The sequence below is a fragment of the Carcharhinus amblyrhynchos genome, chromosome 32 (assembly GCF_965287045.1).
Source record: "Carcharhinus amblyrhynchos chromosome 32, sCarAmb.v2.hapA, whole genome shotgun sequence".
NCBI classification, from domain to species: domain Eukaryota; kingdom Metazoa; phylum Chordata; class Chondrichthyes; order Carcharhiniformes; family Carcharhinidae; genus Carcharhinus; species Carcharhinus amblyrhynchos.
Window position 1 is genome coordinate 22480102 of NC_137355.1, and position 22226 is coordinate 22502327.

General features: G+C 45.3%; 2 protein-coding genes across 6 annotated transcripts in view; both read left to right on the forward strand.

The window, feature by feature from the left end:
- Positions 1 to 15113, forward strand: part of LOC145360694 (E3 ubiquitin-protein ligase ARIH1) — a 64547-nt gene extending 49434 nt beyond the window's left edge. For both annotated transcript variants that reach the window (XM_080216054.1, XM_080216055.1), the window contains 5 exons: positions 2202 to 2332; positions 2865 to 2922; positions 4580 to 4840; positions 10884 to 10996; positions 13538 to 15113. In XM_080216054.1, coding sequence (XP_080072180.1) covers positions 2202 to 2332; positions 2865 to 2922; positions 4580 to 4840; positions 10884 to 10996; positions 13538 to 13622 — 648 coding nt within the window. In that variant the 3' untranslated portion in view covers positions 13623 to 15113. The remainder of the gene's footprint in view (positions 1 to 2201; positions 2333 to 2864; positions 2923 to 4579; positions 4841 to 10883; positions 10997 to 13537) is intronic.
- A 4472-nt stretch (positions 15114 to 19585) lies between these two features.
- Positions 19586 to 22226, forward strand: part of bbs4 (Bardet-Biedl syndrome 4) — a 48843-nt gene continuing 46202 nt past the window's right edge. For 2 of the 4 annotated variants that reach the window (XM_080216121.1, XM_080216124.1), the window contains exon 1: positions 19586 to 19635. The gene's annotated coding sequence lies outside the window, so the exon portion shown is untranslated. Of the gene's footprint in view, positions 19692 to 22226 lie in introns of all 4 variants that reach the window. The other 2 variants (XM_080216122.1, XM_080216123.1) reach the window with 2 other exon arrangements.

Below are 22226 nucleotides of genomic sequence, written 5' to 3' on the forward strand. Positions count from 1 at the left end.
TCTAACAGACACAACTTGGGACACTAAGGGACAGCTGAGCATGGCCAATTCCCATCCCTTCATAATGTTAAACACCTTTTTGAAATTACTCCTTAATTCCTTCCCATGAAAGCAACTCCAATTTCTTTGAGTCTTCCCTTGTATTTCCTCATGAGGCAGCAACCTACTTGCAAATCTGTGCTGTTACTTTCAGTATTGTGGGTTCTAAACCTGTTCCTTGTTAACAGAATCCAAGCTGGTTTGTGAAGCGGAAACTGAGGCACAGAGCTTTTCTTCTTTGATGAAGTTTATTGGTTTTGTTCCGTTTAATAGTTCCATTTTCTCACACCCTGTCTCAATATCTCAGCCACATTTATATGCTCCCTACTTAATTAAACAATGTTCTTCACCAGTGTATCCTAACACACTTAACAAACCAGTAACAATCCAATCTTAGTCTTTCTGAATTTTGATGCAGGGTTAGTATATTTTGACTTTTTGATTCTGCATCTCTTAAAACGAACAGTACTCTGTCACCTTCCTTTATGATTTATCCATTTGCGGTGGTATTTTTAATGTCTTGTAAACACAAACTCCCAGATCTCTCCTCTTCCAATTTTCCCTATGTTTCATAATTTACTTTTCAACTTTCTAATCAAACTCTACCACCTCACATTTACTGACAATGGATTTATTTTCTACATTGTCCCCTTGCAGCCTCTTTGGTCTTCAGAATCACTAATTATTGTCTGCAAATTTTTGTCCTATATTCAGAACATTGATGTGCATACTGAATAGGTGGAATCCTATGGTAGGACACCCACTTGCAATCATTCTGAGCAACACCTTAACTCAGTTGTGCTTCCTCCTGTAGAATCATTTGGTGCAGAAGAAGCCATTTGATCTACTGAGTCTGCACTGACCCTCTGGCAGAGTATCTTAACTAGGCCCCCTCCCCTGCCCTATCCCCATAACCCCACACATTTGCCATAGCTAATCCATCTAACCTACACACCTTGGGGTACTAAGGGGAAGTTTAGCATGACCAGTCCACCTTGCCTGCTCATGTTTGGGGCTGTGGGAGGAAGTCTACACAAACATAGGGAGAACGTGCAAACTCCACACAATCACCCGAGGCCAGAATCGAACCTGGGACCTATGAGGCAGTAGTGCTAACCACTGTGCCACACTAACAACTAAATCCACTTTGCTAACTTCTTTCTGGTTCCATGCCCTTTAATCTCCTTGAATTGCCTCCTACATGTTATATCTTGGTTACAGACTTTCGCAAGTACATGCAAGTTCATAAGATATAGGAGCAGAATTAGGCCATCTGGCCCATCGGCTCTGCTCTGTCATTCAATGGCTGATATGCTCCTCATCCCCATTTTCCTGCCTTCTCCCCATAACCCTTCAACCCATTCCCAATTAAAAATCTGTCTAACTCCTCAAGTTAATCTGTCCCAGCATCCACTGCACTTTGGGGTAGCGAATTCCACAGATTCACAACGCTTTGAGAAAAGTAGTTTCTTCTCAAATCTGTTTTCAGTTTGGTGCCTCTTACCCTAAGACTATGATCTCTCGTCCTAGAATGCCCCACAAGAGGAAGCATCCTCTCCACATCTACTTTATCCAGACCTTTTATCATCTTGTAAACCTCAATTTGATCTCCCTTCATTTTTCTGAATTCCAGAGAGTATCGGCCTAAACTGTTCAGTCTCTCTTCATACAACAAACTCCTTGTACATCACACCCATTGCAGTTCCCAAAAAGAATTAAACTGAGCTCCAATTCCTTGTTTTTTTTTCTGGTTTTATGTTATTCCTGTGGCTATTGATGAGACATTGTCCTCTACACATGTTGGTTAAAATACTGGGAAATTTTGGGGGACATCAGTCAACCACAATCTATCTCAAATCAGGCCAAGTACACTGCCAGTAATGTCCTACAATAGATGTATTTCTTCCCCAGCACTTTTAGTTTGCTAATGAACTGTAGGCTACAAGAGGCTCTTAAAGTGAAATATTACCTGGAACATACCTTGCATCTAATCACTACTCACCATCAGATTGATTTCTCGATATGGTTTGTTAATTCATTTGGGCTTGGTAGCTAGCTGATTAGTATAGAGCAATACTGTATTAGAACTCGTGTGGGTATCTATTACTGGTGTGTAATTGGATTTTTACTCTTCATTAACAATGCCTCTGCTGTTTCAACAGGAATGCCCGAAATGCCATGTGACCATTGAGAAGGATGGTGGATGCAATCACATGGTTTGTCGCAATCAGAATTGTAAAGCAGAATTCTGTTGGGTCTGCCTTGGTCCCTGGGAGCCACATGGATCTGCCTGGTTAGTTTTTCGGTCACTCTATTCTTCTACAAAGAAGATCCAACATTTGAATTGTTTTAGGCAGTGGATTATGTGAATTCAAGCTCAGTAACCTGAGTTTGAATCCAGACAAGGTCTGGAGGTCTGTGCTGTACAAATGGTGTTGGGTCCTGGTTTCAGTGCGCGAACACAATTCCAGGTCAAATTGTCATTCACAGTGGTAGCACTCCTACTCTAGTCAATGGAAGGAGGAGGGATGGGCTGAAAGTTATAGTTAAGAGCTCAGACTAATTAGTCTACGTGCAGTAGGAAAATGAACCACTTAGTCTATGCAATACATATGGGGAAGAAATGAGTCAGTGGGCTCAAAGTAGTCAGCAGGTAGGTTAGTAACATTGCCAATCTACTCATGGTATTTCATTGGAGAAAGTTCTGAACTAACGTTGAAAATAAAGGGACTACTTTTGAAGTTAGTATTCTATGCGTGTTCTGTTTTTTTTTCTCCTCGGGTATTAAAGCTGAAATGAAATTAAGTTTGCACCTCTGTTTTTAGGTACAACTGCAATCGTTACAATGAAGATGACGCCAAGGCTGCAAGAGATGCCCAGGAGGTAAAAGGAGCATTGTGGGGGGGGGTGTGTGGACAAACCTACAGACCACTAAGCTGTGTCGTTGTGGGCATTTCTTGTTGAATCCTCCTATCTTTGTTTAAGATCGTCTTCAAGATCCTTATTAGAGTAGGTTGTTCCAGGGACTAGCATGATGGTCTGATTACCTTGTGTTTTGTCAATTCTTTGATTCCTGAAAGGTGATGTTGAAGACTCTGCCCAAGGTTTTGGTATGTTTGCTCATAGCATTTCTGACATTTGCTGAGGAGGTCAGCATGATGCAGTGAGGGGGATGTCAGCAGATCAGTCAACCCTGTGAACTGCATATCCTGTAGCTGTTGTGGAGATCTACATGCTGCATTAGAATTCCTCATTGTCATTTTGGTATTGCGCTTGCTTCAGGCTTCAGCAAACTGCTTCACAACTAGTGGGTAGAGCCGTTCGTGTTGTGTAGGCAAACACTGCAGCAAAATATATGTAACCATATGGCTCAGTTTTGGATTGTGTAAATTGTGGCAGTAATGTTACTCAAGAGAATGAAGGCTCTCAACTCTACAAAAGATGCCATAGCATTTTTTATTGTCCACTTGATCAGGTAAACCATTATGCTGGCACTCTGGTTATTTACCACTCTGATTAATTTTCTATGCATATAAACTTGGGGATATGGGCGTGACTGGAAAGATCAGCATTTATTGCCCATCCTTGCCATCCAGACAGTCGGTGTGGATCCTTTTAAACCTACCACCTTTGGATTTGAATGCACAACGTTCTGAATCAGGTGGTAATATTAGCAGCTGAACCAAACTACAGTTTTATTTTATTTAATACAAATGAATAAAGCACTTAATTCTCCAAGAGATCTTGCTTCGGACTCATTCATTTTAATTCTAAGAAAGTTAGGCTCTGTATTTTAGTATGCACAACATAAACATAAATAAGCCAAATACTTTTAACTGAACACAGACACAGAGCAGCCATTTGGGAGTTTCTGATTTCCTTTGGAGTACTGCTCCTTCATTAACTGAGTGGGCATTCAGCTGATGAGCAGCGCTCTGAAAGCTCGTGATACCAAATAAACCTGTTGGACTTTAACCTGGTGTTGCGAGTCTTCTTACAGGGCACACCCCAGTCCAACACCGGCATCTCCTTATCATGGCTGCTCAAAGAAGTAAGAGTGACTCCTTTTCATATTTCTACTTTAGAACATGGATGAGAGTAAAACGGTTGTCACGGTTTTAAATGGTACCAGATGGGATCATAAAGTTACCTTGCTGATAAAATTTAAAAATAAATTTTTTACCAGTGAAAGCCAAACTACAATAAGTAAAAAGTTATGGGAAGAGTTACAAACAAATTTGCTTGACAGACTGAACACCGTAGAGATGATTGGAAATTATAGGCAGATGTTGAAATTTAGCTAAATAACTGAGTATCAGATTGGTTCAGAATGAACCATTCTTATTCAACCATTCTTCTCCAAACCATACAGGCAATCACACTTGATCATCCCTATGTATTGTATGTTAAACTGGAGATATTTGCACAGACTCTGCAGGCTCGTTGAGTATCTTTAGCCTGTTTGAGATGGTGAAATTACAGCTGTTTTGTAATCTTCTGACACCATTTTCATTTTCTTCCTTTTGTATTTCTTTGACAGCGTTCTCGAGCGGCACTCCAGCGGTATCTATTCTACTGCAACCGTTACATGAACCACATGCAGAGCCTGAGGTTTGAGCACAAGCTCTATGCTCAGGTCAAGCAAAAGATGGAGGAAATGCAACAACACAATATGTCTTGGATTGAGGTGCAGTTCCTGAAGAAAGCAGTGGATGTGCTATGCCAGTGCCGCGCCACATTAATGTACACTTACGTCTTTGCTTTCTACCTCAGAAAGAACAACCAGTCCATTATCTTTGAGGTAGGCCCTCTTTTCACTGAAAGATCCAACTTGTGTCATTGAAGTTGAAACAATTTTCTCTGCCCATGCAAATAGGGTGCTGACTAATTGTTACTCTGGAAAAGGTAGTTGGTTCAAGGCAACAAAAGATATTCGGTGTCAAATTAGCCACTTTAAAATTCAGGATGGATGATAGCTGTGCATGCAACATGACCTGGACTTGCACAGGTGAATCATACAGGTAGTGATAGATGGGAACTATAGTGAAATATGACCAAACAAACCTTTTGCTTAGAGTTCAGTCCTTCATTTACATAGAACACTACAGCACAAACAGGCCCTTCGGCCCACGAGTTGCGCCGATCACATCAACACCCACCAATCCATAGACCTATCTATAACCCCCAATCCCATTAAACCCCATATACTCATCCAGAAGTCTTTTAAAAGACCCCAGCGAGTTCGCCTCCACCACCACTGACGGCAGCCGATTCCACTCACTCACCACCCTCTGAGTGAAAACCTTACCCCTAACATCGCTTCTGTACTTTCCTCCCCGCACCTTAAATCTGTGTCCTCTCGTAGCGACCATTTCAACCCGGGGAAATAGCCTCTGAGAATCCACCCTATCCATTCCTCTCAACATTTTATAAACCTCTATCAGGTCGCCTCTCAACCTTCGTCTCTCCAGGGAAAAGAGACCCAGCTCCCTCAACCTAACTTCATAAGGCATGCCTCCCAGTCCAGGCAACATCCTTGTAAATCTCCTCTGTACCCTTTCAATAGCTTCTACGTCTTTCCTATAGTGAGGCGACCAGAACTGCGCACAGTACTCCAAATGAGGCCTGACAAGGGTCTTATAAAGTTGCAGCATTACCTCCCGACTCCTAAATTCAATCCCTCGATTAATGAAGGCCAGTACACCATACGCCTTCTTGACCACCTCTTCCACCTGCGAGGCGGATTTAAGAGTCCTGTGGACCCGGACCCCAAGATCCTTCTGCTCTTCAACACTACTAAGACTCCTGCCCTTGATAGTGTACTCGTTCATCCCGTTGGTTCTGCCAAAATGGACGACTACACCTTTATCCGCGCTGAAGTCCATCTGCCACTTCTCCGCCCAGTCCTGCATCCCATTTATGTCCTGCTGCAACTTTTGACATCCTTCCAGACCATCCACAACACCACCGACCTTCGTGTCATCAGCGAACTTACTTACCCATCCCTCCACTTCCTCATCCAGGTCATTTATGAAAATGACAAACAGCAAGGGTCCTAGAACAGATCCCTGGGGCACTCCACTGGTGACTGACCTCCATTCAGAAAAAGACCCATCCACAACCACTCTTTGCCTTCTGCAGGCAAGCCAGTTCTGGATCCACAAGGCCAAAGGCCCTTGGATCCCATGCCCTCTCACCTTCTCAAGAAGTCTTTATATTTGTTTCCAAATCTGTTGGGAACAAAGAATCTGGGTGTCTAGCCATCTCCTCACACATTGTATCAGCATATTACACTACTAATCGACCACCAGTTTACACACAACTCATACATCAACTCTCTCATCTTTGCCATTGCTGACTCCAGTTAAGGTTATATGCTGCTCCCCTGTGACAGGAAAGTGGCTTTCCATTTGTGGTCACAAGTTTAGTTTTAGGCACGCCTGAGGTTTTTTATTTCCTGTAGCCTGTGCTGACACATTATATCTGTGCCATGCCTCAATATCAGGGCATTGAGCAAATTTTGTGTAGATCTTTTCTATTACTAATTACCATCATTGCTTCCTTGCCTTGTCTGATCTGTAGCCTGAGAATGTTGCATCTACTTCAAAGTCTTCTCTTCAAATAGTTTTTGGATGCTGTTGGAAGCTAGGCAGTATCCCTATGTTGAATCCTTCATCAAAGAAGAAACAGTGAGGCACCTAGAAAAGAATGGTTTGATAGAGCAGTCGCAGCACGGATTGGTTAAGGGGAAGTCGTGTTTGATGAATTTATTGGATTTCTATGAGGATGTGACTAGTGCGGTAGACAGGGGAACCGGTGGATGTGGTGTTTCTCGACTTTCAGAAGGCGTTTGATAAGGTGCCGCACGAAAGGTTGCTTCAGAAGGTTAGGGGGCATGGAGTTGGGGGTAAGGTGTTAGCGTGGGTAGAGGATTGGTTGTCTAATAGGAGGCAGAGAGTTGCCCGTTGATGTGGTGGAGGCTACCTTGCTAAATATATTTAAGACATGGGTAGATAGGTTTTTGGTAGGCAAGAGAATTAAGGGTTATGGGGAGAAAGCGGGAAAGTGGAACTGAGCCACTTCAGATCAGCCATGATCTTATTGAATGGCGGGGCAGGCTCAAAGGGCTAGATGGCCTACTCCTGCTCCTATTTCTTGTGTTCTTATGTATCAATGAGTGCTATTCTGATTGGCGGTTGGTGAAAAGTGGAATGCCGCAGGGATCGGTGCTGGGGCCTCAACTATTTACCATTTATATAGATGATCTGGAGGAGGGGGCTGAGTGTAGGGTGACAAAATTTGCTGATGACACGAAGATGAGTGGAAAAGCAAATTGTGCAGAGGATGTGGAAAGTCTGCAGAGTGATCTGGATAGGCTGAGCGAGTGGGCGAGGACCTGGCAGGTGGAGTACAATGTTAGCAAGTGTGAGGTTATCCACTTTGGCAGAAATAATAATAGGAGGGATTACTATTTAAAGGGCGAAAAGCTGCAACATGCTACGGTGCAGAGAGACCTGGGGGTCCTTGTGCATGAGTCGCAAAAACCCAGTCTGCAGGTGCATCAGGTGATCAAGAAGGCGAATGGATTGCTGGCCTTTATAGCGAGGGGGATAGAATATAAAAGCAAGGAGGTCTTGCTGCAACTGTACAGGGCACTGGTGAGGCCGCAGCTGGAGTACTGTGTGCAGTTTTGGTCACCGCACTTGCGCAAGGATATTTTGGCCTTGGAGGGAGTGCAGAGGAGGTTCACTAGGCTGATACCGGAGATGAGGGGGTTGGACTATAAAGAGAGACTAAATAGACTGGGTCTGTACTTGTTGGAGTTTAGAAGGATGAGGGGATATCTTGTAGAGACGTATAAGATAAAGAAAGGGATGGATAGGGTAGAGGTAGAGAGATTCTTCCCGCTCAAAGGACAGCAGGACTAGAGGGCACAGCCTCAAGATAAGGGTTGGGGGGGAGGGGGGAAGAGTTTAGATCGGAGTTGAGGAGGAACTTCACTCAAAGGGTGGTGAATCTCTGGAATTCTCTGCCCGTTGAAGTAGTGGAGGCCACTTTGCTGCTGATATTTGAGTCACGGGTAGATAGGTTTTTGACAGACAAGGGAATTAAGGGTTATGGGGAGAAAGCGGGAAAGTGGAACTGATCCACTTCAGATCAGCCATGATCTTATTGAATGGCGGGGCAGGCTCGAAGGGCTAGATGGCCTACTACTCCTATTTCTTATGTTCTATGTCCCTGCTTCCCACACATCCAGTTTGTCGATGCAGAAATAAATTGTTCTTCCCCTGGATAAAAGCAAATTACTGCGGATGCTGGAATCAGAAACTAATAGAGAAAATGATGCAAAATCTCAGCAGGTCTGGCAGCATCTGTAAGGAGAGAAAAGAGCTGATGTTTCGAATCCAGATGACCCTTTGTCAAAGCTCTTTCCCCTGGGGAAACATGTTTATTTTGTGGAGAATGAGTACAGAAATACCATTTGCACTGATATGTATCAAGATCAAAATGTCTCGAGTAAAGTTCGTGACCATAGACCTGGAACCTTCATGTCAAACAGCAGAAGCGTGCATTTATGTAGCACCTTTACCCTCATGAAACATTCCGAGCTGCTTCACAGGCACATTATCAAACAATGCTGAACCACCAAAGGAAATAATATGACAGGTGACCAAAATCCTGCCCAAGGAGGTATGTTTTAAGGCATGTCTTAAAGGGCGGGTAGGCAGAGGGTGGGTAGATTTTCTGTATTCTTCAAACTCTGATTTACACGCTAGACCAGAAATATGGCAAATATCCAGTTTATAGGAACGCTGGTGAGGAAATAGCACCACCATTGTTTTATCATTTGCTAAGTATTGTCTCTTGCCTGTAAATGGAAGTGTGGAAATGTATTACAAGAAACTATATTCCAGGTGTGATATAATGCATGATGTCTCCATGGTGAGTTGGGTCTACCGTGAACAGGTGCTAGTATTGTGCAGATATTAGAAAGACAAAATCTAATTTTGTTTTTCTAATTCAGACTAATTCAGCAATGGGACGTGAGGAATATGTGGAGGCAACACTTGTTTTAAGTGCTTACCTGACATTAGTTAGCTTCCTTGGAAATTTTGGTTGGGGCTTGTTTGAGGTTGTGACAGTGTCATTTGCATATTATGATGCAAGGAATGGGCTTGCTGGTTTATGCAGTTTTTTAATAATGAATTTGAATTTCTAAAATGTCTTTCATGACCTCAGGATATTCCAAAGTGTTTTATGACAAATGAAGTACTTTATAATGTGTGATTGTTGTTGTAAAGTAACATGAGCCGATTTGCACAGAGCACAAACAACGTGGTAATGACCAAATCTTTAGGTGAGGGAAAAATGTTGGCCAGACATCAAAAAAATTCCCCTGCTGTTTTTTGAAAACATGTCATTGGGTCTTTTAGATCCACCTGTGAGGATAGCCAGGGTCTCAGTTTAATGTCTTGCTCAGTTTAACATACTGCTGTGAAAGTGATTTTGTGCTGAATTATCTGGAATGGACTTGAACCCATTGGATTCAGAGGTGAGACTGCTGCCCTCTGGGCCATGGCAAACACACAGCAAGCTACAACATAGTGGACACACTCAGCCAGTCAGACAGCATCCTTCAAGAGGGACATCTTTCAGTCTGATGATCTTTCATCAGAGCGAGAGTGAATTAGAGATGTAGTAGGTTTTACAGAAGGATAGCGATCGTGGAACAAAAAGGAAATGGGGTGGAAGGCAGGACAAGTGGTCAAGGGCAAAGGGGATGATAAGGTATAAACAAAAAATGTATATACTAGAGGTATGAAAAGCGGAATCATGAACAGCCGCTGCCCAAAAAGTAAAAGAGAATCAAGAGAAAAATCAGATGCAGCAAGAAAAAGGAAGCAAATGGGGCTGGAGGGTTAACATGTGAAATTGCTGACCTGTTGAGTCTGGATGCTGTGAAGGATGAGGTGCTGTCCCTCAAAGTTGTGTTGAGCTTCATTGAAACTGAAGGAGGCTGCAGTCAAAGATCAAAGCAGGAATCAAAATGGCAAATTAAAATGAAAGCAAAACACTGTAGAAGCTGATAATCTGAATTTAAAACCAAAACTGCTGGAAAAACTCAATCGGTTTGGCAGCATCTGTGGAGGGGAAAAGAGTTAACATTTTGAGTCTGTATGACTCTTTCAGATGGCCTATAAAACTGCTAGGTGAATGGAAACTTGGGGCCATGCATGTGGACTGAAGGGAGGTGTTCCACAAAATGATCACCCAATCTGTGATTGGTCATCTCAATCACAAGGTAGAATATTGCATTTCAGCGCACGCTGGTTTACCATCCTGCGAGTCAGATTCTGGATTGATTCAGTTTCACAGTGACTGCTGCTGCTGCTTGGGGATTTAATTAGAGAATCTTTTTCATTTGTTAAATTCAAACATTTCTACCAGTGAAAATAAACAAAATATTGAGGCAAATAGAATCTGGATGAAGCTGCACTCTGTGGGGGTATTTCAAAATGGCTGCAACCATCTTCTTTTTGTGCAATCACTGAACGATAGCTCTGAAATATCTACAACCTGTTTCTAACCATTGTCAGAGCACTATCCTGTGACCAGGTTTAGATTTACAGGCAGCACTGAACTCTTACAATGCAAATAGGCTAGTGTTGCTTCACTTCACCCCTGATTCTCCACCACGTTCTTGAAGTTAGATTTTATAGCCTATTTGCTGATTTGTAAGGTGGGCTGGGAACATGGCAGTCTGATAACAAAGTACGTTCCTATCAGAATGCGTTTGTGTCAATCTCAAATCTGTTCCATGCACTGTGCTTTTCTCTTGCCAGAACAATCAGGCAGATCTGGAGAATGCAACAGAAGTGCTGTCTGGCTATCTGGAGAGGGACATATCCCAGGACTCTCTGCAAGACATCAAACAGAAAGTACAAGACAAGTACAGGTGGGATGTGATGAGCTTAATAATTCTGACAAACATCTTCTCTGTGCTCGCTGACCCACTGGCCCTCCACACCAAATAAATGTGCGTTTTGAGGGAGAAGCAGATTTTTTTAACTGTTCTGGTGAAACTTACACAGGTTCTTAATGTAGTCTTTTCAAATGAATGCCCTGGCATGCAATGCTAATATTGTAATAGAAACCATGCACTTATAATTTTTTTTCTCCAATAGATGATTGGATTGGACAAAATAAGGCTACTAGTTGTGGGCAGTCGCGTTCCCTCTGACCCTCTCATCTCTCATAAGCTCACCTTTCCCTGCAAAGTGTGCTATTTTTAGCCTAAAAGCAAAGACAGTTCACTTGCTAGGCCCATCTAGCTCACCGCTGACTGATGATTAAAGCACTGCCTTTTGATGATTTCAGGATGTTATAGCACATTGTGAGTCTGGCACTTGGCAAGTTTAGAAGTGAAAATGATTTACTATTTGGCAGTAGAGTTAAGGCAACCAATAATTTTGTGATGAGAAAGGATTTGCCTCTTTCAATAATCATAGCATCTGTCAGAAAACGAGCGAGTCCAGCTCTGTGGAAATTTATATAGTTAAGACAGTTACTTTCCTCACATGAAAGAGAAAGATTTGCATTTTGTAATATCCCTCTCAAACTCTCAAAATACTTGAGATGCAACAAAATAATCTGGAATGTAATCATTGCTAGGGAAGCAAGTGTAGTGTTCATTTTCTGTTCAGCATACTCCTGGCAATGTCAGTAATTGACAAGTTCATCTTTATTCATTTATCGGACATGGGTGTCGCTGGCTGGCCAGCATTTATTGCCTGTCCCTAGTTGCCCTTGGAGGGCAGTTGAGAGTCAACCACAATGCTGTGGTTCTGGAGTTACACGTAGACCAGACCAGGTAAGAATGGTAGATTTCCTTCCTTAAAGGACATTAGTGACCCAGATGGGTTTTTCCAACAATCGACAATGGTTTTCATGGTCATCAGGTTCTTAATTCCAGATTATTTTTATTGAATCAAATCCCACTATCTGTTGTGGCGGGATTCGAACCCGAGTCCCCAGAACATTAGCTGAGTTTCAGAATTAATACTGTAACAATAATACCACTCGGCCATCACCTCCCCATCTGATTCTGGTGGTATTAGTTGAGAGAATGTTGCCAGAACACTGTCTCAGACAATGAAATCCTTAACATTAGATGCTGAAGCTGCTGGTGTTTCTTACAGTGCAGGGTTCCTTCCGTGTTAGAGTTTCAGCCTAAATGTTGCACAAAAAGACCTGGATATCTGCTAAGAGTGTTATCAGCAGAGTTGAACTGGACAAAAGTTGATAAAGTTTGTGACCCTTTAGCTCTCGATTTATGAAATGTGTCTGTGAAACCTTAGATTTCCGTGCGAGTTAATCCTAGTTAAACTGTTTGATCTTTCCTTTGATATCTTTATTGCTGTAGACTTAAAGCTTCTATTATATACAATGTTTGTCAAATGATGCTAACCCCTTTTCCTTTTCTTTATCTGTTGGGATTTTCTGCATCAATCAGCTCCACTGTAGTGACGGGGCCTATTTAATGTGAAGTCTCGAAGAAGAATAACCACTACTAGTTGCCTAAGATATAGACATAGAATCCCTACAGTGAGAAGCAGGCCACTCAGCCCATTAAAATCTTCTGTCACTCATCTTCCCCAGAGTTTATCCCTGTAACCCTATATATTTGCCTCACTAATCACCCATATCTGGGGACACTGAGGGAATTTAGCATGCAGACCTTCGGACTGTGGGAGGAAACCGGAGCACACAGAGAAACAGACAGTGACCCAAGGCTGGAATTGAACCCAAGTCTCTGGCGCTGTGAGGCAGCAAAGTTAAAGTTTATTTATTAGTCTCCAGTAAGGCTTACATTAACACTGCAGTGAAGTTACTGTGAGATTCCCCTAGTTGCCACACTCTGGCACTTGTTCGGGTCAATGTACCTAACCAGCACATCTTTCAAATTGTGGGAGGAAACCCACACAGACACGGAGAATGTGCAAACTCACACACACACACAGTGTGACCCGAGGCTGGAATTGAACTTGGGTCCTTGGCACTGAGCAGCAGTGCTAACCACTGTGCCACCCCAAGTATTTGGATTTTTGATCTGTCTTAACTTTTAAATATGCTTTATTAACCTTTTATCTAACTAGGTTTCATGAATGTATACTTGCGACCATTTCCTGTCATTTTAACTCTGAAAGATCAGCATATTTATCCTCTGATTTTTATAGTCTGCAGAACTCTGCATTTATTTTCCAGTGTTCTAAATCCATTAGTACTTCCTTCTCAAAGTATCTGATAAAATTAGGCTTTTTGATCTCTATGTCCAACTCCCCCTGCTTTCTTGGGCCTGTTTTTGAAGTCTCGGTTTCTCCCTCCAACATCAAAGTGCTGATGGGGGCCTCAGCCTTAAGTCTTTAACCTTTTACTTTAGATGGCTGACTAACCTGCTCTGTCTGACTTAGACTTGCTGTTCTGGTCTCTCCATCAGATACTGTGAGAGCCGGAGGAAGGTGTTGCTACAGCATGTACACGAAGGCTATGAGAAAGACCTTTGGGAGTATATCGAGGACTGAGGCTCAGCTTGCAATGAACTGTCAACCCGTTAGCAACAGAGTGCTGATGCAAATAAAGTGGGCGGCACTGGCCCTTGCAGATACTGCTGGAGTTCTACCCTACTTTTTGTTAATGGAAAGTTTAAGTAAATTATATTGTAATAAAAAAGTAGATAAAACCACAAAATGTACAACAGTATTGTAAGTGGATGAAGGGTATGACACACTAAAAACCCTCCAACTTTAATCTGTAATGTAGCTACATTCTGAGAGCTGAACCATTTTCTGTTTCCTTTCATTTATTCATTTTCTCTGTGTAGTAATTGAACTGAAACTGTTTTGACCTGGCTCCTCTTTTCCAGCCAGACATTAATTGTATGTAGGTTCCCTGTTTGTGAATGTTGATTGGCTAACTGTAAGGCAGCGCTCTGGGGGATATCTTTGTATATGACTTTTAAAAGGAGGACACAGTATTTTTCAAATTGTATATAGCGCATATGCATGGTTGAGCGAGAGCAAGCGTGGCATGTGTTTGCATAATGTTTAATTACAAAAAATATTTATTCTTTAAAAACCTTCAAGAATATGTATATTTGCTGTGCAGTTTCTTTAGGTTTGCTAACCTTTGACCTCAACGCTGTTAGTGGAATGTGAATTTAATTTTCTGCCTTTTCTGCTTTTTTTAAAAAAAAACAAGTTTTTACCTTGTAATTTTCCATAGTACTAGTTGTAGACTCGAGCTGAAATCTGGTGGTGTCGAGTTTTCCTGATACTTACCCTCTGCTCCTTCCCCGCCCCGTCATTTGTCATTGCTGCTTTTCTACCCTGCTGCATCTTCTAGCTAATGACCGTCCCCTCCAGCCAGCTTCAGCAGAAGCTCCCCGTACTTTCCATTTCTTTACTGTATAAAAAAATTTTTAAAAAATACCCGTAAAATTGTACAGATCTCGTCAGACAATAGGAGCGGTACAGGTAGCTAACATTTGGAAGAGAACAGCACCCAGCTTATGTATGTTTTTCTCTCTCTCTCTCTCTCTCTCTCTCTCCCCCGCCCCCCTCCCCTTTACACCTCCACTGTCCTGAGTGTTAATGGCTGCTGTCCTTGCTGTGCTCTGCCTGTGTGTTGCTATCCCAGCATATAGAAGTTAGGGTTGAAGGATCATTGCTTGGTGGGGCTAAGTGAAAGATGGACTGCTACGTTCTAAACTGGCAACCAACTCAAGCTGCAAGTAATAGTTTTGTTCTATTTCACCATTAAATTGGTTGTATATATCAAAGTGAAGGTTGTCTGAAGTTAAGACCTAGCACTGGGTTCCTTAGCCCCACACTCATTGCTGTGGATTTTTTTGTGGTTTTTTTTTTCCTTTTGTTGCACTGGGACAATGTATTGTCAAATTCTCAAACGTTGAAAGATTTGTAGCTGTAATGGATGAATCCATGACAAACTTACACAATTGTAAAGCTTGAATACTGCAAAGCATTTACTGACGATAAAGGTTTAATTTGGGTATCCCTTGCGTGTCGTCCAGTGCATTTGAGGTGGGGGTCAGCAATGAGTCGTGCACAAATGCTACTGACAAGCGTGTATGTAATTTCTCAGGCATCCTGTGATTTGCAGCACTCCAACACATCTAATATGGCATGGCCAACAGTTTTGATCGCAAGTAGTAAAACAATGTGAAGCTTTTTCATTGTTCCCTCTGCACGTTCTTCTATGATGTGGAGTTGCCGGCGTTGGACTGGGGTAGGCACAGTAAGAAGTCGCATGACAGGTTGAAGTCCAACAGATTTATCCGGTAGCACGAGCTTTTGGAGTACCACTCCATCAAGTAAGTGCCCTGATGAAGGAGCGACAGTCTGAAAGCGCCTGCTACCAAATAAACCTGTTGGACTTTAACCTAGTCATGAGACTACTTACTGCACATCCTTCCTACAAAGAAGAAGGGTCTTGGTTTATTTAAATACAGGATTGGAAGAGCTTATGCCATGGACTGCTCAGCAGCTACTTAGCAATGTTGCTGCCTTCAGGTTGAGCTGGTCAGTGGCCTTTTTGTTTCTTTCCCTCAAACCTAAGCTGGTACTGTCTGAACCTCTGCCCAGCTGGCATCATGGTCCGTAAAAATGACTTGCCTTCCTTAAGGCAAGAGTCTCGCTTTCTGACTCAATCATTTGTCAGGGAGTCACTGGGTTTTGCTGTGCATTCACAGTGCAGACTACTGTAATCTTGGCAGAAGTTGTTCTGCACATTCTTGCAGGAGGGAAGAAAGGAACTGTCGAAGTATTGATAAATGTACTTTCCGGTGACCGGATGGTGAGTGGAGACACTCTAGTTTAACCATATCACGGCAGGAAGCTGAATTTCACAACTGGTTGAAGCCACTGGCACCAGTTCCTGGTTTCTACAGTACTTCTGGCTGTTTGCAAACCAAAGGCTCTGCAAGCTAACTGTAACTATATGTACACATTGTAGAGTGACCCACAGTCGCTGCTGGCACTTTGATTCAATCCCTGCTTATTAATTTGTAAGCAGGAGTAAAGAACACTTCTGTTTGGGCACATCTGTAGTGAGTTAGCAACTTGCATAAATAATTTTAATGACAGCCCATACAGTCAACATTAAGTTAAATTAGGAAATACATTGATTTTTTTTGTCTCATTGCTTCAGAGACCTGTTGTTGTAACAGGTATGTTAATCTACCTTTGATGTTTCAGGTAGAGCAGGCACTCTACTGATGGCACAGCAATTTTAAGTTGCAAAAGGATTGTTTGGTTTTGTGGGTTGATTCCCCTTTTAAAAGCACCTTACCCTAAAAGCCTTTTCTGCCAAATACTCTGGAAGAAATTCTTCTTGATTTAGTTTGGTGGGTGGAGCAACATTGTAAATCCTGTTGGGTTCCTCCTTTTTAATGTATTCTCCTTTCAGCCAGGTCAGAACAGTTACTGAACGATCATCATATACAGTACAGGGTTAATGCATCACACTTGTGTGCTGGCCTATTATGCTGTTCTGATTACATGCCTACTTAGCACCAACACAGTGACATTTTAAACCCAATAAATGCACTTTTGACATGAGGAACAAATGCTTTCTAATTTTACTGAATTTCAATTTATTACTAAACACATTTATAGAATGCAAATTTGCTTCAAGGAAATTAAGGATATAATTATTGAAGAATGGAGGAAGAAAGCTGAGGTTCAGGAAAGGGTTAAAGTAATTCTCGTCCTTAAACTTTAATCTTAATACACTGCTTTCATTGCTAAGTGCAGATATCTGATAGATTTAGTTCTCGGTGAACTTTAATGACAGCTTGCAGTTGTAGGAAAAAATTTTAAAACGTAATGTTGGCATTAAGTCACTTTCCAATCTATGATTTTGAGGAAGATTTTAGAACAATGACTACAAACTTGGTCAGAGATGAGTTTGAAGGGAGCGTCTTTAAGATGTAGAGTTTTGGGAAGGAATGAGCATTGGGCCTAGATGGCTGATGGTGCTAGTGCTGGGTTGGAGGAGGGTTTGGGAATGCATGAGGCCAGAGTTCTGCAAGTTGTAAAAATATTGAATAATTTTGGAGACCGAGTCCCCCCAGGTTTGATTTGAGGCAGTAGAGGGTCAGGCAGGAAAGTGGAGTGAAGGCCATCTCAGATGTGCCATTTTCTTAGAGTCAAATGGCCTAGTCCTATTCGGAGCCACCTTGCTATCACAGGAACAATTATGCTGGAATTCTGACATGAAACAGAAAATGCAGCACATGTGCTGATCAGGTAGTACCTGTGGAAGAACAGTTACCAGTTTGTGTTACTGACCTTTAATTAGAATTGGAAAATGTTAAAGATGTGACATGTTTTAAGCAATTAGGTAGGGAGGACAAAAGGGGAGGCCTGTAATAACGGTACATTAAAGAAGTAATTGAATAACCAAAAAGATGGTGCAAGGAGGTGGAAATAGGACAAAAGATGTCTAAAAGAGGTGTCAATGGTAATAATAGATTCATTACCAACAGCTGCCATCTCGACAAAACGTGAGCAGTGACAATTAAATCAAATTGTTGAATTCAGAAGTCTGTAAAATTCCTAATCAAAAGATTAGCTGCTTTTTCTCAAGATGTTGTTTTGAATGCTGTAGTAAGCCAATATTGTAGAGGGAGTGAGCAGAACATTATAATCACAACCAGAGGCTCAGGATCATAGACTGAATCACCTGTGTTTAGTCTTTCCAGTATAGAGGAGGCCACATTTTGATCAGTGAGTGCAATGTAATAAAAGAATTACAAGAGGGAGGTGGGAACAGAAAATGGGTGGTGAAATGTAGTGGGAAGGGACATTGGGGGCTGATTGAGAGGTGACAAGGGTGCTGAGGAGAGAATGGTGCTTTTGGAAAGCTGATTGAGGGGTGGTGGTTGACATATTGGAAATAGAGGATGATTCATTGAATTTGCAAGTTGATGGAATCTGAGAACAAGGAAACCTCATCAAATTTCTGGGAGAAGGGGGAGAGCATGGGTGGCACAGTGGTTAACACTGCTGCCTCACAGCACCAGGGACCTGGGGTCAATTCTGACCTTGGGTCACTGTCTGTGTGGAGTGTGCACATTTTCCCTGTGTCTGCATGGGTTTCCTCCAGGAGCTCTGGTTTCTTCCCACAATACAAAGATGTGTAGGTTGGGTTGATTGCCCAATGTTAAATTGACCATGGTGTCAGGGGGATTGTCAGGGTAGATATGTGAGGTTATGGTAATAGGACCTGGGTGTGATTGAAGTCGGTGCAGACTTGATGGGCTGAATGGCCACCTGCACAGTAGGGATTCTAGGATCCTATGATTATAGCAGGTTGATAGTTCTGCTATTGTTGGGTGGAGGTGAAAATTATGGTCGAAGAAAAAGATGTACATTGTTTAACTGTTGACCAGTTGCACTATACAAAATACGAGCAGAAGTAGGGCCTTCAGCTGATTGAGCCTGCTCCACCAATCAATAAAATCATAGCTAATCTGTTAGGAATGTGAAATTCAAAATACAATCTACCCTGGCTGATAACTGGCTGCAGGGTGACACAGTGGTTAGCACTGCTACCTCACAGCTCCAGGGATCCAGGTGCCTGTGGATTTGCATGTTCTCCCTGTGTATGTGGATTTCTTCTAGTTTCCCCATTTGGTCCAAAGATGGGCAGCTGAAGTGGATTGGCCATGGTAAGTAAATGTGCAGGGTTATGGGGATAGGGCTTAGGTAGAATCGTCTTTTCAAGAGTTAATGTAGAGTCAGTGGGCTGCAGGGCTTCTAACCTTTGGTCAGCCAGCAATCAATGGAGTGGTGGCTGTAAGTCTGTCGTCATCAATCATACAAACACAAAATAGGAGCAGGAATAGGCCATTCAGCCCTTTAAGTCCATGGTTTGTCAGTAGTTGGTGATCAATGGTCAGCAATTAATGGTGTGGTGGTCAGCATAGCAGTGGTCAGGACAGAGGGCAGTAGTCTGGTAGCAGCCAGGTGTCAGCATGGCAGTGGGCAATGTTCTGACAGTGATTTAACAGGAGGCACCATAGCAATGGGCAGTAGTTTGGCAGTGGACTTTAGTCAGTATGGCAGTGGTCTGGCTGTCAAGTGTTGAGCCTGACAGGCAGTGGTCAGTCAGGTCAATGGACAAGTAGACGGGGTCTATCAGGGCAATGGTCAGCGGGGTCCGTCAGGGTAGTGGATTAGGGGGTCGGTCTGGCAATGGTCAGGACAGTCAATCAGGTGGTGGGCAGGGAATAGGGGGTCTGGCAGTGGTCAGTCAGGGCGGCGGTGGTTGGGGGGGTCTGGCAGTAGTCAGGGCAGTGGTCAGTCAGAAGGGTGGTCGGGGGGCGGCCTGGCAGTGGTCAGTCAGAAGAGTGGTCGGGGGGCGGCCTGGCAGTGGTCAGTCAGGGCAGTGGCCGGAGTGGGGAGGGGAGCTGAATCAGTTGAAGCCAGGCTGTCGCGGCGTGTTTACGTCACAGGGGGGCGGCGAGCAGGAATGTCCCGGATGTTGATGCGGAGGCTCAATGGCGGCGGAGAGGTGAGAGAGACACTGGGAGACAGATAGAGAGAGGGAGACACTAACAGTTAGACAGAGTGAGTGAGGGAGACAGTCCTGGGGGGAGGTGCGGGGGGGAGGGGGAAGCCGAGCGCCGCTCCGAGCTTCGCGCCCGCAGCTCACGGGCCGCCGTTGCCCGGGGGACAGGGTTGCCCATAGCAACGGCAACTGGAACGGGAATGCAAGCACAGCAAGATCCCACTGACAGCGCTGCCATCGGCTTCTCTGATGGGTCAACTTTATATCGGCTCCAGGAAAATCACCCCTTTTTTTCTTCCAACGGCTGGGGACAGTGGGCGCTCCCTCAGCACTGACCCTCTGACAGTGCGGCGCTCCCTCAGCACTGACCCTCTGACAGTGCGGCGCTCCCTCAGCACTGACCCTCTGACAGTGGGCGCTCCCTCAGCACTGACCCTCTGACAGTGCGGCGCTCCCTCAGCACTGACCCTCTGACAGTGCGGCGCTCCCTCAGCACTGACCCTCTGACAGTGCGGCGCTCCCTCAGCACTGACCCTCTGACAGTGTGGCACTCCCTCAGCACTGACCCTCTGACGGTGCGGCGCTCCCTCAGCACTGACCCTCTGACGGTGCGGCGCTCCCTCAGCACTGACCCTCTGACGGTGCGGCGCTCCCTCAGCACTGACCCTCTGACGGTGCGGCGCTCCCTCAGCACTGACCCTCTGACAGTGCGGCGCTCCCTCAGCACTGACCCTCTGACGGTGCGGCGCTCCCTCAGCACTGACCCTCTGACGGTGCGGCACTCCCTCAGCACTGACGGCGCGGCACTCCCTCAGCACTGACGGCGCGGCACTCCCTCAGTACTGACCCTCTGACGGCGCGGCACTCCCTCAGCACTGACCCTCTGACGGTGCGGCGCTCCCTCAGCGCTGACCCTCTGACAATACGGCACTCCCTCAGCACTGACCCCCTGACAGCGCGGCACTCCCTCGGCACAGACCCTCTGACAATACGGCACTCCCTCAGCACTGACCCTCTGACAGTGCGGCACCCCCTCAGCACTGACCCTCTGACAGTGCGGCACTCCCTCAGCACTGACCCTCTGACAGTGCGGCACTCCCTCAGCACTGACCCTCTGACAGTGCGGCACTCCCTCAGCACTGACCCTCTGACAGTGCCGCGCTCCCTCAGCACTGACCCTCTGACAGTGCGGCACTCCCTCAGCACTGACCCTCTGACAATACGGCACTCCCTCAGCACTGACCCTCTGACAATACGGCACTCCCTCAGCACTGACCCTCTGACAGGTGCACTCCCTCAGTACTGACCCTCTGACAGTGCCGCGCTCCCTCAGCACTGACCCTCTGACAGTGCAGCGCACCCTCAGCACTGACCCTCTGACAGTGCGGCGCTCCCTCAGCGCTGACCCTCTAACAGCGCGGCACTCCCTCAGCACTGACCCTCTGACAATACGGCACTCCCTCAGCACTGACCCTCTGACAGGTGCACTCCGTCAGCACTGACCCTCTGACAGCGCGGCACTCCCTCAGCACTCACCCCCTGACAGTGCAGCGCTCCCTCAGCACTGACCCTCTGACAGTGCGGCACTCCCTCAGCACTGACCCTCTGACAGTGCGGCACCCCCTCAGCACTGACCCTCTGACAGTGCGGCACTCCCTCAGCACTGACCCTCTGACAGTGCGGCACTCCCTCAGCACTGACCCTCTGACAGTGCCGCGCTCCCTCAGCACTGACCCTCTGACAGTGCGGCACTCCCTCAGCACTGACCCTCTGACAATACGGCACTCCCTCAGCACTGACCCTCTGACAATACGGCACTCCCTCAGCACTGACCCTCTGACAGGTGCACTCCCTCAGTACTGACCCTCTGACAGTGCCGCGCTCCCTCAGCACTGACCCTCTGACAGTGCAGCGCACCCTCAGCACTGACCCTCTGACAGTGCCGCGCTCCCTCAGCGCTGACCCTCTAACAGCGCGGCACTCCCTCAGCACTGACCCTCTGACAATACGACACTCCCTCAGCACTGACCCTCTGACAGTGCGGCGCTCCCTCAGCACTGACCCTCTGACAATACGACACTCCCTCAGCACTGACCCTCTGACAGTGCGGCGCTCCCTCAGCGCTGACCCTCTAACAGCGCGGCACTCCCTCAGCACTGACCCTCTGACAATACGACACTCCCTCAGCACTGACCCTCTGACAGGTGCACTCCGTCAGCACTGACCCTCTGACAGCGCGGCACTCCCTCAGCACTCACCCCCTGACAGTGCAGTGCTCCCTCAGCACTGACCCTCTGACAATACGGCACTCCCTCAGCACTGACCCTCTGACAATACGGCACTCCCTCAGCACTGACCCTCTGACAATACGGCACTCCCTCAGCACTGACCCTCTGACAATACGGCACTCCCTCAGCACTGACCCTCTGACAATACGGCACTCCCTCAGCACTGACCCTCTGACAATACGGCACTCCCTCAGCACTGACCCTCTGACAATACGGCACTCCCTCAGCAGTGACCCTCTGACAATACGGCACTCCCTCAGCACTGACCCTCTGACAATACGGCACTCCCTCAGCACTGACCCTCTG